This window comes from Bison bison, unplaced genomic scaffold (genome assembly GCF_000754665.1).
Source record: "Bison bison bison isolate TAMUID 2011002044 unplaced genomic scaffold, Bison_UMD1.0 scf7180017864072, whole genome shotgun sequence".
Classification (NCBI taxonomy): domain Eukaryota; kingdom Metazoa; phylum Chordata; class Mammalia; order Artiodactyla; family Bovidae; genus Bison; species Bison bison.
Window position 1 is genome coordinate 12,560,652 of NW_011494644.1, and position 17,666 is coordinate 12,578,317.

At 41.9% G+C, this 17,666-nt stretch overlaps 2 protein-coding genes across 4 annotated transcripts in view; one reads left to right on the forward strand and one right to left on the reverse strand.

Moving 5' to 3' along the window:
- The window catches only part of PSPH (phosphoserine phosphatase), a 30,686-nt gene extending 13,392 nt beyond the window's left edge, over nucleotides 1-17,294 (reverse strand). Inside the window, exons 1-2 of one of the 3 annotated variants that reach the window (XM_010837388.1) lie at nucleotides 17,092-17,294; nucleotides 3,522-3,576 (exon numbers count right to left, since the gene is read on the reverse strand). The gene's annotated coding sequence lies outside the window, so the exon portion shown is untranslated. Of the gene's footprint in view, nucleotides 1-3,521; nucleotides 3,577-8,559; nucleotides 8,856-17,091 lie in introns of those variants that run through there. The other 2 variants (XM_010837387.1, XM_010837389.1) reach the window with 2 other exon arrangements.
- Nucleotides 17,295-17,390: 96 nt separating this feature from the next.
- Nucleotides 17,391-17,666, forward strand: part of CCT6A (chaperonin containing TCP1, subunit 6A (zeta 1)) — a 10,311-nt gene continuing 10,035 nt past the window's right edge. Inside the window, 2 exon segments of the mRNA XM_010837391.1 lie at nucleotides 17,391-17,625; nucleotides 17,627-17,640. Coding sequence (XP_010835693.1) covers nucleotides 17,503-17,625; nucleotides 17,627-17,640 — 137 coding nt within the window. The 5' untranslated portion in view covers nucleotides 17,391-17,502.

The following is a 17,666-nucleotide window of genomic DNA, read 5'->3' on the forward strand; positions in this document are numbered from 1 at the left end:
CGAAGGTTCCAACCCTCTCATCACATGGTTGGCTCGCATGGCAAACAGCCCTCATCCTTAGGTAGGTCCAAAAGTCACCCATTCACACAAGAGACATCTTTATCTGTCTCATCATGGAAAGTTCCAAGGGTTATGGGAGCTCTGTGTCAGAAACAGGACAGGTCCAAATACCTGTTTATTACAAATCACATTCTCACACCCACACAATTCTATCTTTGAGATAAATCTGACTTATCTCAAAGTAAACCATATCATTTCATACAAAAATATTTCAGTGTATACACTTAAAAGGTAAAGGCTCGTTTTAACATAGTCATTTGCATTTATTAACTCTACTGTTGGCACCTGCCTGTATGCAGGTGTGGCCACTGACAATCAAATCAGGTTGATCACAGCACACCTCAGAATGCCCCTGCTTATCCACTTCTCATTATTAGCGTAGAAATCAACATAATGTCTCTGTTACTTGATTCATTTATGCCCTTCATGATTCAAGTCCTCTCCATTTCACCAGGCTTTTCCCCACCACTTTCCTCCCCCCACAAACACTCACATACACATACACACACTTTATGCTCAAGGGATACAGAGGACTTCTTGCTCCTTAAACATGTCATGGTTTTTTAGTTCTCTTTATCTTTGCAAATGCTGTTTATTCTGCCTGAAATCACCTAATTACTCATGTTTAAGGGGCAAATTCCTATTTATCCTTCAAGGTGCAGATTAAATTATTTTCCCTGTACTATCTCCTTCATAATCCCCTCCAAGAATTAATTAATTACCCCCATTCCTCTCCTAGAATGTGAGTTCCTTCAGGGTAGGGACCTTGACTGAATTACTTTTCTGTTCCAGCACAGTAGGTGTTAAATTGAAATGTTTCGGGAATTAGAGCTGAATCTAAGCAGTTAATGAGAACCCAACACAGAATCGAGTACATTACTGTTCTCAATTAAACAATTCCAAATTAGTATGCTATTACCCTAAAATTAAAATCCTTAAACAGAAATGGTGACTACAACAGAGAAACAGAATCAACATCATATATTTCGAAGTTGGAAGGAAGCTCAAAGCCATTATCTGGGGCTAGTCCTGTGCCTTTCTACAGGAACAATATAGATACATCCATTTACCAAATTAACTAATAGAGGTATAAGGAATTAAATGTTTTACCCAAGGTCATACAGCTCCTAAGTGATGGCCAAAGAACTGAAATTTGGATCTCAAATGCACAGAGACAACATAAAAGATGTGGATAAATTAAGTAAAATTAAGTAAAGTTAGACACTGTTAAGAACATAACATGGATCCAGGAAATGTCAAAGACTTCCACCAAGAATTCAGACTGGGACTTCCCTGGCAGTTCAGTGGTTGAGAATCCACCTTGAAGTGCAGGGGACATGGGTTCAATCCCTGGTCAGGGAACTAAAATCCTACAGGCCATGGAGAAACTAAGTCCACGTGCCAGAACTGGAGAATCCATGTGCCACAATGGAAGCTCCCACATGCTGCAACTAAGACCAACACAGTCAAATAAATACAAATATTTTTTTAAAAAAAGAGTTCAGACTGTTCTTCAAAGACAGTGAAGCCAGTGCACGGTGCCACTCTGTGCCCAGCACATGATCTGGGAACCACAGAATGGGCACCACCTTCAAGACGCTCTCAGTCTCATTGGATGGCTGGACAAATCATCATTGTTCACATTTGAAAAGCCAGAGCCTTGAGCCTCTTTCCAACCACTGATACCAGCAATAGCTTCAACCAGATCATGAGCCTCAAATACAAAAGGAAACATACATTTACTCTAATGAAGTGAGAACTGATTTCTACAAATCCGGATGAACAGTAGTCCTGACTTGTAACTCAGAACTGCTGACACCTGTAGGTTGCACTGTGGGTCCCAAGACAGGATGTTTGAGACAAACTATTGGAGGACAGAGGGAACAAAAAGTACCCACAAACTGAGAAGGCATCTTGAGAGCGACAAATGAGGCAGGGAGATCCATGTAATCAGGGTCCTTGGAAACAGGGCGCGCACTTCTAAGCCAAGATTGATGAATGGGTAAGTAGTCTTGGGGGTGCTGGAAATATGTCAGGGAGGGTTTTCATCATTGTTTGGGGACTAACAGAGTGTAGAGCTACCTGGCCCTGATGATTATTAAACAATGTCTATCAACTGTAAAGCCCTTGAAGACACAGAAGTGATTCACTGCACAATACAGTTCTGGGTAGGGTCAGAAGGACAGGAGAAACTGTAAGGACCCAAGATGGTGCTAGTTATGCTAACAGCCATGCACAAACATTACACTGAAGCTACCTGGAAGGCTATTTTTTTTCTCTGTGCCCTCCCTAGAAGACAGAGCTAGATTATATGACCTTAACCTTGCCCCCAGAATGCTTGTACCAGGGGATATGCCCTCCACTCCTCAGCTTACATGGGTTTCAATCCCCTGCTTAGACTACAGAACAAATTCAGCTTCCGCCAGCACTTCGCAACCCCCACTGTAAAATGCTCTGCCTTCCTGTTCACTTCTGATTCCCTCTTTTTTCATTGTCTCCACCAGGAGTGACTCATGATTCGTACAAATTCAAAATCCTCATAGTTCCAGGGGCAGGAAGGGACATGTGCTGAGTAAATTCAGTTGCTTCAAAGTGAATTGTGTACATTAGAAAAACTGTTGCTGGAGAATGGACTCTGGAGCCCTCACATCCAGACTAGCAGGGAAGGGGGACAGGACAGGGGTGGAAGAAATCCTGGTGGAAAAGGTCTGTGTTTACATGGCAGTTGCCAAGCCTGGTCCCAACCCCTAGACCACTGCCTTCTGGGGCTCAGGACAGGACTCCTGCCCACCCGACCCCAAGCAGGTCCACCTTGGGGAAGCAGAGGGCCAACTGGTAAAGAAGCCACAGCTGACAACCCCTCGTCACCTACTCCCAGCTCCAAAAGTACAAAAGCAAGCTTCCCTTCAAGGCCAACCTTAGGAATTCTGATGTTAGATAAGAGGGAAAAAACTTTCTCATCCCAACAAACTCTCTTCCAGCTTCTCATCTAAGTGTCTCACAAGAGACATCTAAGATCACCTTCACCAACTTCCGCTTTTGCTGGGATTGACCTCTTACCTTCACCTATGTAAGAACAAATATAAGCTGGTACAGAGGTTGAGGAAGCCAACAGAGCAAAGATTCCTGGACTCAGATGGGCATCATCTAGGGTGGCTTTGGTCCTGGTGGTGAGGCTGTTTGGGGCCCTCCAAGCAGTGAAACAAGGTCGAATGGAGTCTGAGAGGCTTCTGGATCAGAGGAGAGTCAAAGAGCCTTCCTCTAACTAGGACGGGGGTTCCTGCCAATGCATTTATAGTACATTTTATGATTTAAAACAAAACAAAACAGATCTTCTTCAGGGAAACCGAGATTGTATGTGTACCACTTTACAGCAGACAATTCTTTTTATGCAGGTGAAGAGTAAACTGATAAACATATAACATTGACAATGACGACAACAGCAGACAAAAAGGACTCACGCTTCTTCAGTGCTGGATTCCCAGGAGACAACGGTCTTCTCTTCCCACTTCTTTCCTGGGGGGGTGGGGGGGCGGGGGATAAAGAAACACAGCATAAAGTTCTGACTACAAATTTCTTTAAGAGAGATCTCGTGAGTTCTGCAAGAGTAAGAACCTAGAAAGAACAGGGAAATCAACATCAAGGTCCAGACACAGGAGAAGAAAGAGACCGTCTAGCTTCACTATCCTCCCTCTGTAGGACTGGAACAAAGAAAGGTCGGCTGCAAAGTCTCCTAAGGCTACTTTCTCTGGGAAATACTTCACATCTGCCTCCTTCAAGCTCCACAGAAGAGGAAACATGCCCTTTTCTGTGGCTCTAAACCAGAAAAAGCTTCGAATCTGATAGAAAATCACCTACACCTGATTGGCATGGCTCAGAGGCAAGGGAAAGGAGAGAAAAAGGGAAAGAGGATCTTGGGGGAAAACAAAATACAAATACAGAGAAGCCAATGTAGGAACATTACAGACTGTACAAAATGGTCCCTGCTGTCTTCAAAACGAGGAAAGTCAGCAACATTCCAAGAATAGTCAGAGAGGAATCCTGCTGCCTCGTAAGAAGGGAACAAAGCCAACAACTTCCAATTATTATCCTCATCATTTAAACTGTAAAAAGAAGTGGACGAAGGTGCTAAATCTCAGAAGAAACAAAGAGACAAAAAGAAGCAGTTAAGAACAGGCAGCAAGAAAGAGCAAAGTAGGGCTTGACAAAGGACAGACGACAGAATGGAAAGAAATCTTCTGGGAGGTTCAAATACAGTCCTCACTGCACTCAGAAAGGGTTTGGTGTACCCTTTCTCTCACCAGAGTCATAGAGGATAATACTCCCGAGAAGGAGGAAGAGAACAAGCTGTACTCAAAGCCTCATACCTGAGCACGCAAGCCTAGCATGTCTTCCCCACGCTGCCAAGCTTCTGCAGGTGTTCTGAATCCCGCTCCCCTGCAGGCCTGGAGAGGGGCATCCTATTGGCCCTCCCCGGAAGCTGCTCCTTTTAAGAGACAACCCACTGCCCAGAATGGCAGCACAAGAATGGTACTATTTCCAATTTTCTTCTTTTTTATTTGTTTCTTTTCAAGCGTGAATTATTTTTTTATGTGTGTATATATTTTACTTTATTTTGGCTCTGCTGGGTTTTTCTTGCTGTGCCTGGACTTTCTCTAGTTGCAGCCATTGGGAGCTACTCTTTGTTCAGGTGCTCAGGCTTCTCACTGAGGTGGCTTCTCTTGTTGCAGAGCGCGGGCTCTAGGTGTACAGGCTTCAGTAGTTGAGGCTCACGGGCTCCAGAGCCCAGGCTCAGTACTTGTGGCACATTGGTATTTGCCTGGAGGCATGTGGGATCTTCCCGACCCAGGATTGAACCTGTGTCCCCTACATTGGCAGGAGGATTCTTTACCACTGAACCACCAAAGAAGGCCCTAACTTGCTTCTTTAATATAGTTTATTATTTCTCCTTTGATCCATTTACATCTAAAGCAGAAATTCTTTTAATTATAAAGGCAGGCTCTTTTTCTCTTCTAATTTAGAATTTGTACATTGCTACTTACCTTTTTTTTTTTCAACTGGGCATGTATTAAATCATGTGAAAACTTAAAATGTTCTATTTTGTTTCACCAATATGAAAATGACAAGACTCTGATAGTCATTATACTGAAATCCTACCTGGTAGTTTTAATTATATATAGAAATACTGAAATATACATCCTTCCCTAACCTGTAGTCCAACGACAAATTATGTAATAATAATAATAAAACTTGTAGTCCAATGCCAAAAATCAACTCCAAATGAATCAAGACCTAAACAAAAAAGCTAAAACTATAAGACTTCTAAAATGTAGGAGGAAAATTGCACTGCTGTGGCAGGCAGCCTCTAAAACAGCCCCTAGAGGGAATTCCCTGGAGGTCCAGTGGTTAGGACTCTGTGCTTCTAGTACAGAGGTCTTGGATTTGACCCCTGGTTGGGGAACTAAGATTCCGCAAGCCACACAACTTGGCCAAAAAAACAAAACAAACAAACAACACCTAATGAACCAACTTCCTGCTATTCCAACCCATCTCTAACCCCCTGCCCTTGAGAGTGAGCTGGGTTTAGTGACTCTCTTCCAGTGAACAGAATGAGGCAGAGGTGATAGGGTATCACTTGCAAAATTAGACTGACACAAATGAGTGTGTATAACTGTGAGATCTGAACAAGCTCTATGGATTGTGCCAGAGTCAGTTCCTTGAGATGTTGCCCTCAGGGGAAGGGACATGAAAGAAGGAGAAGTGCATGAGATTTCCCTGTATATTTCTTTGCAGCCCTCTGTGAATCCATAATTATTTCTAATCACACAAAAAAAGTGCGTTTTTTAAAGTGAGTTTATCTAGGGAGATTCCCTGGTGGTCCAGTGGTTAGGGCTCAGTGCTCTCACTGCCAGGGCCTGGGTTCAATTCCTGGTCAAGGAACTAAGACCCTGCAAGCCAGGCAGCATGGCCAAAATATAAAGAGTGTGTGCGCCTGTTGTCACTTTAAAAAAAGAATGTGGCTTCCATTCTTGCCCCACCCCCACTCCTTGCTCTACAGGAAGGCAGCTGCCATGTTGGTAGCTGCCCTCAGAGAGATGCATTTGGCAGAACTGAAAGCAAACAGCCAGGGAGAAACTGAAGACCTCAGTCCAACAACCCTCAAGGAACTGAATCCTGTCAACAGCCAGATGAGCGCACTAGGAAGCAGATCTTCCTCCACTTAAGTGTTCAGATAAGTTGACCTTGGCCAACTGCAACCCCTTAGTGAAGTCGCTCAGTCGTGTCTAACTCTTTGCGATCCCATGGACTGTAGTCTATCAGGCTTCTCTGTCCATGGGATTTTCCAGGCAAGAGTACTGGAATGGCGTGCCATTTACTTCTCCAAGAGATCTTCCTGACCCAGGGATCAAACCCAGCTCTCCTGCATTGCAGGCAGACCCTTTACCCTCTGAGCCACCAGGGAACACCTTAAGAGACCCTATTAAGAACCACCCAGGTAAGCTGTTCCCAAACTTCTGATCCACAGAAACTGTAAGAAAATAAATGTTTGTCTTTTAAAACTGCCTAATTTGAGGATTATTTGTTATGCAGGGATAGCTACCTAATAGAACAACCATAATTGGTAAAAATTTTCTTAAATAAAACCCACATAGCATGAATAATAAAAGGAAAAAATGATAGATTGGACTTCATCAAAATTAAAAACTGCTTTTCAAAAGACACCATTAAGGAATGGGAAAAAAAAGGTAAGTCACAGAATGGGAGAAAATATTCACAATCCACATATTTGAGGGGACTTTTATCTAGGATAAAGAACTTTTACAACTCAATTAAACACACAACCCATTAAAATATGAGCAAAAAGAGATCCTAAAAGGCATTTCAAAAAAGATGTGCAAATAAGCTCAAAAGAATAACTTTAAAAAGGTCGACAATATCATGTATTGGTGAGGACACGGAACAACTGGAACTCTCATACAATGCAACATTGTACAACCACTTTGGAAAAGAGTTTGGCAGTTCCTTACAAAATTAAACATTTACTTACCGTTAGAGTCAGTCATCAATTCCAAACCTGGAGGTGTATTTGAGAGAAATGAAAACACATTCAAAGCAGCTTTATTCATGATAGCCCAAAACTAGAATAAACATCACTGATAGATAAAGGGATAAACAGAACACTACTCGGCAATAAAAAAGGAATAAATTACCAATGCATACTATAACATGAATAGCTCAATTGGTAAAAAATCTGCCTGCAATGCAGGAGACCCGGGTTTGATCCCTTGGTCAGGAAGATCCCCTAGAGAAGGAAATGGCAACCCACCCCAGTATTCTTGCCTGGAGAATTCCATGGACAGAGGAGCCTGGCAGACCACAGTCCATGGGTTCACAAGAGTCAGACACGACTTAGTTACTAAACCAACCACCATCATAACATGAATAAATATTTAAAAAAATATTATACTGATCAGAAGAAGCCAGACACAAAAGAGTATGATTCTGTTTATATGAAACCCTAGAAAATACCAACAAATGCTATAATAACAAAAATCATTATAGAGACCCTAGGAAACTTTTAGGGGAGATGGAAGTATTCTATTGTGATGGTGAATATAAGTGTGTACAACATTGTCAAAATTCATCAAAACGTACACTTAAAATGTGTGCATATTGTTGCATTAGATTATACATCAATAAAATGTAAGCTTAAAAATAAGTTATAAGGGGTACTTCCCTGGTGGTTCAGTGGTTAAGACTCTTTGCTTCAAAAGCAGGTGGTTTGAGTTTGATCCCTGGTCAGGGAAAAACTAAGATTTCTCATGCCGAATTTCCCGGCCAAAAAAGAAAAGTTATTAGACATGCATCAGATAATCTGAAAACTTAAAACATCCTGAGTACTTTGTTTTCCAATATGAAAGCCACAGGACTAGGATCATTACACTGAAAACACATCCGGCAGTGGAGATAACATATACAAATGCTGGACTTCATTTTTCTTCCCTGATCCTCATTCCAATTCGGTAGTCAAATATTTCAAGAGTAAACACCATGTGCAGGTCACATATAAGGAAAACTTAGAACGTTAAGTTTGATGAATGGAAGCATTATTTATTTAATTCCCGGCTTGAAGTAGTATAACAATGTATCTGGTAAGTACATATTTAAAATTCGAATTCTGATGAAAAAGAAGTTGACGAAGTCAGACACTGCAACTCTAAATTCTGGAACTTTTCCTACTCTTGTACTGATGACTCCCCTATGCGGGATTGCATCATTCATTCATGCTGTTTGGTAACAGGCAGCAGTAGGATAAAACAAGTGAAAACCATCAAAAGTAAACGGATGAAAAGAAAGCCTTGAAATCCCATGACATAATTTACCTATCCCGATGAAGAGAAAGAAATGCAGAATCATAAAGGCCCCGGGTACAGGACAGGCGGGCCGCTCAATCAGAAAGTTGGGCACACGGCGAGAGAAACACTTGCCCAGACTTACCCCGGCGCTGCTGCTCCTTCCTGGGCCGCTGCCACCGCCTTCAGGTCTCCCGCGGCTGTTAAGTTCCGACTGCAAGGGGCCGAGGGTTGGCTCCGACGTTCAGTCGTGGAGCTTGAGGGAGGTGACCGATGCAAAGCCCCAGGGACTTTATCAATCACCAGATCCGCTGACAAGTGCGGTGGCTTCTTGCGGGATTTGCATCTGTTTTATACTCAACTGGAGCCTGCAAGACCTCCTCTCTGCAGAGCCGGGCTGGGAAGAAGCCCTTGGCCCCGCCCCCGAGGGAGGGACTCCCTGAGCCCGCCCCCTCATCCCGCCGGGGGCTCGGCGCCGGCGGACCTCGACTTGCATTAGGCGGTGGACGCTTTCCTGCGAAGCCGCGAGCCACTCCACCTCCACTTTGCAGAGGAGGAATGCACAGCTGCGGTCCTTTCCCAGCGCTCCCCACCGTCACCACCCACTTGGGATAAGAGTCGGTGAGAGAAGAGAGGGACCTCTGTACTGATTTTGCAATTAACGAAAGCCCCTTAGGGGCTTTTTGTTTTAATCCACACTTGGCTTATGCTCTTGTAGGAATTTCAGTCCCAAGAGAACTGCAAAAACTGCTCACATTCGCAGCTAAAATGCAGAAACCTATGAGTGACAAAATGAGTCTTTGCACCCCCAGCTTTTTGAGGGAGTCCTCTTACTTTCTTCTTGGTATCACTTGCCCACTAGTTTTATGTTGACTACTGTAAATAAGGAGTCATTGCCCACAAACGTTTACCTTTGGGCAGAGCTGTCTGGAGCTAGGCAGTGAGGTCCTACCCTAAAACAACGGAAACCTCGGACACTGACAGTTCACGTCCGCAGGCTCCCTCCAAACTGGTGATTCACACAGAGGGGATGCTGGAGCGACGCTGGGACACAGCATCCCTGCCTCAAAAAACACAGTTCTATCCAGAAACAAGAGTCCTGATGCTCCGAGGTTACATGTGACTTTGAAGTTCAATATTCTCACATTTCATCAGTAAGAAAATGTTTGCAGGTTTGGGGCACAACCCATTTTTTCCCAGATCTGCCAGGGATGGTTTTGATGAAGGACAAGAAGGAGGAATTTTGATGATTTGAAATATGAGGTAAAAGATTATATAATTAATAGGGGAGGACAAAATAAGGGGGTCTAAAAAATAATCTTGTCAAGAACCTGTTTATAGTCTATGGTAAGTAATTTAGAAATACAGGGGAATAGAAGAAACAAGGTAATAAACACCAAATACTTGTATATAAGTATTAAAATGGTAATTGAGAGTTTATTTCAAGAGGAAAAGAAACAGTAGAAGAGTCCATTTTTGCTATTATTCATATTTCATAGATGCTTAATGCTAAATAGATTTCAGGTAAAATATACCAAATAAAATCTGTCAACTACTTATGATGCCCGTACCCACCTCACATTCACACCTGTATTAACACTTGTGGATGTGAGGTGGCAGTGTTGTACACTGCACACTGTTTAGCTAGAACACATACTGGAAAAAAAAATTGTCCAGGGAATTTCTTGGTCATTCAGTGGTTAGGACTCTCACTGCCAGGAGGCTCTCACTGCCAGGAGCCCAGGTTCAATCTCTGGTTGTGGAACTAAGATCTCCAGCCACGCAACACGGCAAAAAAAAAAAGTTTTCCAGAGGAGGTTAATGAGTAGTCACAGATACATGGAACAATCAGACACGGGATAACTATATAAACAGATTTTAATATGCTTCATTGTTGTTCTTCTGGAGTAATGGTAAATAGCATACCTGAACCAAATATAAACATATTGTAAGTCTAATAAAAACATCAGCAAATTTTTTTGCAAACTTGTAACTGGTTATTAAAAAGTTAATATTGAGTTTAATTTAAAACATCAGCAAATTTTTTTGCAAACTTGTAACTGGTTATTAAAAAGTTAATATTGAGTTTAATATTGAGGTTATTAATACAAGTAATACTAGTATTCCTGAAAGGTTTTCTATAGATCATATTTCTATAAGCTAACAAATTTTCTAATGATTAACTATTTTAGAATCAAGTGCTATTTTTATAAAGTAATTCAGTGCTAAGAAAATAGCCTTCTAAAATATAGTACACTGGACAGTCACTCTAGGAAACAATATAGTATTATTTAGCAACACTTAACCTGTGCATTTTCTATGACCCAGCAATTCCATCTCAAGAATGCACTCAGGGACTTCACTGGTGGTCCAGTGGTTAAGAATCCACCTTCCAATGCAGGGGATGTAGATTTGATCCCATCTGGGAACTAAGATCCCACATGCCGTGTGGGGCAACTAAGCCTACTCACCACAATGAGAGAAACCCCAAGCACTGTAAGGAAGACCCAGTGCAGCCAAAATTAAATAAAAAAAAAAGAATGTACTCAGAAGAAAGTCATACATGAGTGTCAAGAGTCACATATGAGAATGTGTGATAGTCAAGTAAGTCACACCCTGGAAATATATCCATGATATGTCATGAATAAAGCAGGTTGCAGAACATTATATACACCGATTCCAAGTTTTGAAAAAGAACTCTGTGTATGTCTATAAACATGTGCAGTACATGATTATATGAGTCTCTATATAGTTGTTAACTCTGGGGAGTAAAAAGAATGAAGAATTTACCTCGCTATGTTATTTGGCTTCACAGATATAGAAAACAGACTTGTGGTTGCCAAAAGCGGGGTGGGGGTTGGGGGTAAGAAAGATTGGGAGTTTGGGATTAGCAGATGCAAACTATCATATATAAGATGGATAAACAACAAGGTCCTCCTGTATAGTATAGGGAACTATATTCCATATCCTGTGATAAACCATAATGGAAAAAAATGAGAAAATACATATATATATGTATGTATTATAACTAAGGGTTTCCCTGCTCAGATGGTAAAGAATCTGCCTGCAATGTGGGAGACCTGGGTTCAATCCCTGGGTTGGGAAGATCCTCTGGAAGAGGGCATGGCAACCCACTCATGTTCTTGCCTGGAGAATCCCCATGGACAGAGGAGCCTGGCGGGCTGTTACCACAGGGTCATAAAGAGTTGGACATGACTCAGCGAGTAAGCACATGTATAACTAAATCAACACAACATTGTAAATCAACTATACTTTAATAAAATTTAAATATATATATATTTTTATATATATTTATAAATATATAAAGACGACCTAACTTTAGAAGACCTAACTTCTCTTAGGTCTGCACTTACTTTGCAGGTAGCACAGGTTTGATCCCTGGTCAGGGAACTAAGATTCCATATGCTGCACAGCATGGCCAAAAAAAAATAAGAAAATTCATTCTTAAATTTCTGCTCCTTTGACAGTTTTATCCATATTAGTCAAGATTGTCCATAGAAACAAGACCAACAGGATGTGTATCTATCTATCTATACACACACACACACACACACAACGAGAGAGAGAGAGACTTCCACCAACTGAGGCAAGTGTGCCCAGAGCCTGTGCCCTGCAGAGAAGCCCATGCACGGCAATGAAAAATAGCCCCCACTCTCTGAAACTAGAGAAAGCCCTCACACAGCTACAAAGACCCAGTGCAACCAAAAAGAAATAAACAAAATTATTTTTCTTAAATGAGAGACAGGGAGATTGATTTACTTTTTTATTTTTTTTTTGGCATGTCTTATGGCAAACGGGATCTTAGTTTAGTTCCCCAACTAGGGAATGAACCCTTGCCCCCTGCAGTGGAAGTATAGAGTCTTAACCACTGGACCACCAGGGAAGTCCAAGATTGATTTCCTTTAAGGAATTGGGTCACATGACCGTAGCGGTTTGGTAAACTCAAAATCTGCAAGGTAGGCTGCCAGACGGGAGGCACAGGGGAGACAGAGTCCAAAGTCTGTCTGCTGGCAGAATCCCGTCTTGCTAGGGGGAGGTAAGTCTTTGATTAATTAAGGCCTTCAGCTGAGGAGGCCCACTCATTATGTAGGATACTCTTCACAACAGAGTGTATTTAATCCACCAACAGAGTATATTTAATTCACCAATTTATTAATAAATGTTAATCTCATCTTAAAAAAAACACCTTCACAGAAATGTCCAGAAACATGTTTGACCTAATATGTGGGCACCATGGCCCAGTCACACTGACACATAAAATTAACCATCACAGTCATCTCTAAGTGATGAGATTATGAATTTAAATTTGCTTTTGGTACTTTGTCTATGATTATGTATTATTGTTTTTTTATGTGTATTATTTGTATAATAAGAAAATCAAATACATTTTTTTTAATAGTTAGGAAAAAGATTTGCTTTAGGAAGTCTTCTATAACAGCATGGAACTGAGCTCACATATACCATTACAGGTTTTTAGTACATTGTGTACCTTATGTGTGCTGGTGTATGTTTGTCTCTATCAGTTCAGTTCAGTAGCTCAGTCGTGTCCGACTCTTTGCGACCCCATGAATCACAGCATGCAAGGCCTCCCTGTCCATCACCAACTCCCAGAGTTCACTCAGACTCACGTCCATCGAGTCAGTGATGCCATCCAGCCATCTCATCCTGTCGTCCCCTTCTCCTGCCCCCAATCCCTCCCAGCATCAGAGTCTTTCCAATGAGTCAACTCTTCGCATGAGGTGGCCAAAGTACTAGAGTTTCAGCTTTAGCATCATTCCTTCCAAATAACACCCAGGACTGATCTCCTTGCAGTCCAAGGGACTCTCAAGAGTCTTCTCCAACTATATTGGGAAAGAAATCTTTGGAGGGGCCTTCTCTTTTCATGTGTCTATTTACTCCAAGCACAGTACTCTGCCACAAAGTAGACACTCAAAGAATGAATGGCCAACATAGGAAAAACATTACCCAAAATCAGTATGATTACCCCACCTCCTCATACAAAACCTGCCCCTATTCTGGAATTTCCTTTAACTCTTCAGACTCCTAGTCTATAAATGGTAACTATGTAGCATATATTTTGAAATTCTATTTTGTCAGAAATGCCTCTAACCCCTTGGCCTTTCCCTATCTCCACTTCTATTGCATTAATTTGAATATTCTACCTATTAAACATATGTTTTACTTAAAAATACATGCTTTGAAAGCAACCTATGATCCCAAAAAAAGAGATGTTTAAAAACTGGATTAATTCTATCATTCATTTAAAAAGAAAAACAAACATACAAAATAGCCAGAAAATTTCTGAAAAAAGATTGATGAAGAGGATCTGGCCCTACCAAATTTTAAAACATATTGTAAAACTATAGTAAATGAAACAATATGGTATGTATACTTACAACAGTACACAAGTGAATACAGTCCAAAGTAGATCCAGAGACACCTGGGAATGTAGCAATGCTAATAATTACATTACACAGTAATGGTAGAAAACATTATTCTTGAAAAAAAAAATTGGATTGTGTGAATTTTTTCCCAAACATCAATAACTAATTCTCCAGTTCTCAGACACCAACTGCCATCCAGAAACTCAATTCAATTCTGACACTATCTAGAGTTAGTGCAAACCCCACAGTTAAGGGCTCAGTCTCACAAGACTGTCTCCACTTCACACTCTAGTTACAAGTCCAAGGTCTCTAAGCTACCCACACTTCTGTCCAACTTGGCTACAAATTTGGGGGTTTCCATAATCCCTTCCATAGGGAAAACTGAAAAATGTTGAGACTGACGCAGTACTCAGGAAATCGCTTGACTCAGTAGTTTATTATAAAGGATACAACTCAGGCACACCCAAATGGAAGCGATGCTCAGGACCAGGTGTGAGGGGAGTGACACAGAGATTCCACGCCCTCTGGATATACCATGCTACCAGGACATCAATGTGTCCATTCACAGATTGTTTAAGCATTTTTATAACCCACCTCCACCCCATCCATTCTCTGGAGGTTGGGGGTAGCGGGCTGAGATTTCCCATCCTCTAATCCCGTTTGTTCTCTCTAGTGACCAGTTCCTATCTGAGGTTATCTAGGCTCCTTACTTTGACTCATTAGCAAAGACTCAGGTGTATTCTAAAGGGGACTGTAGTAGGTAACAAAAGACACCCCTATCACTCAGAAAACCATGGTTTTAGTTAGGTTCTAGGAATCAGGGACAAAGACAACATATATTTTTTATTCTATCACAAATTCTTATCTCATTCCTTATTAAATTCTAAGTGAATCAAACTTTAAAATGAAACAGAAAATCTTGAAAATACAAAAGAAAACATGGGAAATTTTTAAAAATATTTAAGTGTGTAAGGCCTACTTTACACAGCATAGCACAAAATTCAAACACACATTAAAAAAAGGAAACATCTGACTATATGAAAAAAGTTAATGTTTAATTGGAAAAAAGGCATAAATACAAAATACAAATAACACTAGGACAAATTCATTGCAACATAGAAAACATAAAGAGCTCCTGTGAATATTTAGAAACTAAGTACAAAAACAGAAGACATGACTAGACAGTTCACAGAAAAATACAAATGGCTCCTACATATAAGATACACTCAACATCACTCTAAACAAACGAAACTTTAAGATACCATTTTTCACCTATAAAATTAGCAGAAACAAAATGTTAAACATTTTGAGGACATCCTTTCCTTTATATATGTATTTATTAAATCATATATACATATATAGGTAAATGATTTAATAAAAATGTTCATTAGCTCAATATGATTTGATAAAAATAAAAATGGACATACTTTATACATTTCATATTTTCCTGTAAATATTTCTGCCTCCTCCTTTTATGGACACATAAAGTGTGGGTACTGCAAAAATGAAAATATTCTGAATGTTTTTAATATAGTCCATGTTAATATTTTGATGGCCTCTGCCCTTTGAGCTGATGCCTGGGGAATGGTTATAAAAAATGAGAACACATTACACATGCTATTTAAACCATGCTTTTCTCCCTTATTTGTGTCATTAAATATGCTTTCCTCATCCTCTGCACACAGTTTTCAACACCTTTCTGACTGCCCTATCCTCAGTCTTCTCCCTTAGTTCATCCTCCATTCCACCAATGTCTTCATCACTAGTTCTTTGGTTTCTCACTGCCAGCAGGCATATGCGCAAACGTCTTAACTCACAAACCAGGCCCTGGCAGTCAGGACAGGCTACTTCCCTGAATTTGTCTCTTGCAACCTTTTCCCCTCCATTCTATGCATACATCTTTGGTTGGGCTTGACAGGCCCTCCCACTGTCTTCCTGTCTGACATCACTCTCCTAGGCTCTCTTCTCCTGTGAAGTATTTACTTATTGTTCAAAACTTACCTCCTTCAAGGACTTCCCTGGCAGTGCTTAAGACTCCAGGCCCCCAATGTAGGAGGCCAGGGTTCGATCCCTGGTAGGGGAACTAAGATCCCACATGTCATGCAGTGTGGCCAAAACAAAAAACCTCACCTCCTCCAAAAAGCCTTCCCTGATGCTCAGAGTTAATACCTTCATGCTCACAGCACTTCATTCATCCCTTAATTATAACATTGGAATCTTTACTGTTCATTGTCATTGTCTACAAGTTTATCTCCCTAACTAGGCTTATATGCTTCTTGTGGATTAAGGATCTTCAGGACTAATCACGTATCTCCTACTGTGTAACTCATACACATGCTTTTGTGATTCTCAAATATAAAAAGCCACTGAAAAGCATTACATACCAGGATATTTACTGCAGCCTTAGAACAAGATTGGGAACAACCTAAAAGCCAACCAGTAGGTGACTGGCTAGTCAGGTCATTCTTATAAAGATTATTATGCAGCTGTTTAAACGTAAGAATGAGGAACCCCTTATTTTTATATTTTTTATGTTACCATCTTCAGGATACTTTAAGTGTGACACACCCAACAGTGTGTATTATAATTTGCCATTTTGTGGGGGTGGGGATTTTTAAAAATATTTATATACATATTTATTTAGAAATCCAGACAGCATCTGGGAAATTCAGAGTATCTAAAGGTATATATACATCAGGAGAAAATTGAAGTAAGAGGAGGGAGAAATACTTTTCATCATATACCCTTTGTCACCTTCTACATTCTGAACAATTGTAGCTATGACCTATAAAAATAAAAAATAAAAATAAAAAATAAAAATATCAGAGAATACCTGGTATCTAGGTGGGAGGCGGGAACTGGATACTAGAAACAACTGTGGACATCTTTCAGAATAAGGGAGTCCTCTCACAGGCTGGACACCACTGCTTGGCCAACTTTGAGTTTTCAAACCTGCCTTGAGAGCACTGTGTCGTAAGCCCGAAGGGTGAACCGACTCTTGCTTCTCAACTGTCATCGCCCCAATCAGGTAGCTTTCTAAAGGCTTCTAGCACTCTCCACCTTGCCTTATATCTCTTCTTCCCTAGGCCTAAAACACCTAGGATACTAGGCAAAGGTCCTTTTCAGGTCCACTTTGTAACCGCCAAAGCACCTAGAACACCGTCCAGCACACTGTACATAGTCCAGAAAACTCTGGTCACCGGGATAAACTCAAAAAGGGAGGAAAAAAGTAAACGGCGCGAGTGCGGAATGGAGGAGGCCCACCCTACAACCTAAGGCCGGGGACCTCCGCGAAAAAGCAGCCGCCTCTCCAGTCACGCGCCGACAAGTTCGCTCCGCCTACGTCCTCAGGTCCGGGGTCCGCAAAGCCGGAAACCAACCACCTGCGACACTGGAGCCCTGGGAGCCCTGGGAGCCCCGGTTGCCGGTCGCAGGGATACAAGCTCCGCCCGAACGCAATGGCGCCGCGGCCGACGCGAGGAGCGGGGCTACGTTCGGCCGCGACCCAATGAGCGGCGCCGGCCGGCCCGCGGCCCAGTGGCGGCGGCGCGCGGGCACGCTGGGGGCGGGCCCGGCGCACCCGACTGTTCCAGAAGACCCGGATCGCGCCTCCCAGCCACGCTGAACCGGCTCAGGGCTTTTCGCCACGCCGTGTCCTCTTATCTTCCTCTGCTGGATCAGTTATGGCGGCCGTGAAGACCCTGAACCCCAAGGCCGAGGTGGCCCGAGCCCAGGCGGCGTTGGCGGTCAACATCAGCGCGGCCCGGGGGCTGCAGGACGTGCTGAGGACCAACTTGGGGCCTAAGGGGCACCATGAAGATGTAAGGCGGGACTGGCGGGGAGGGGC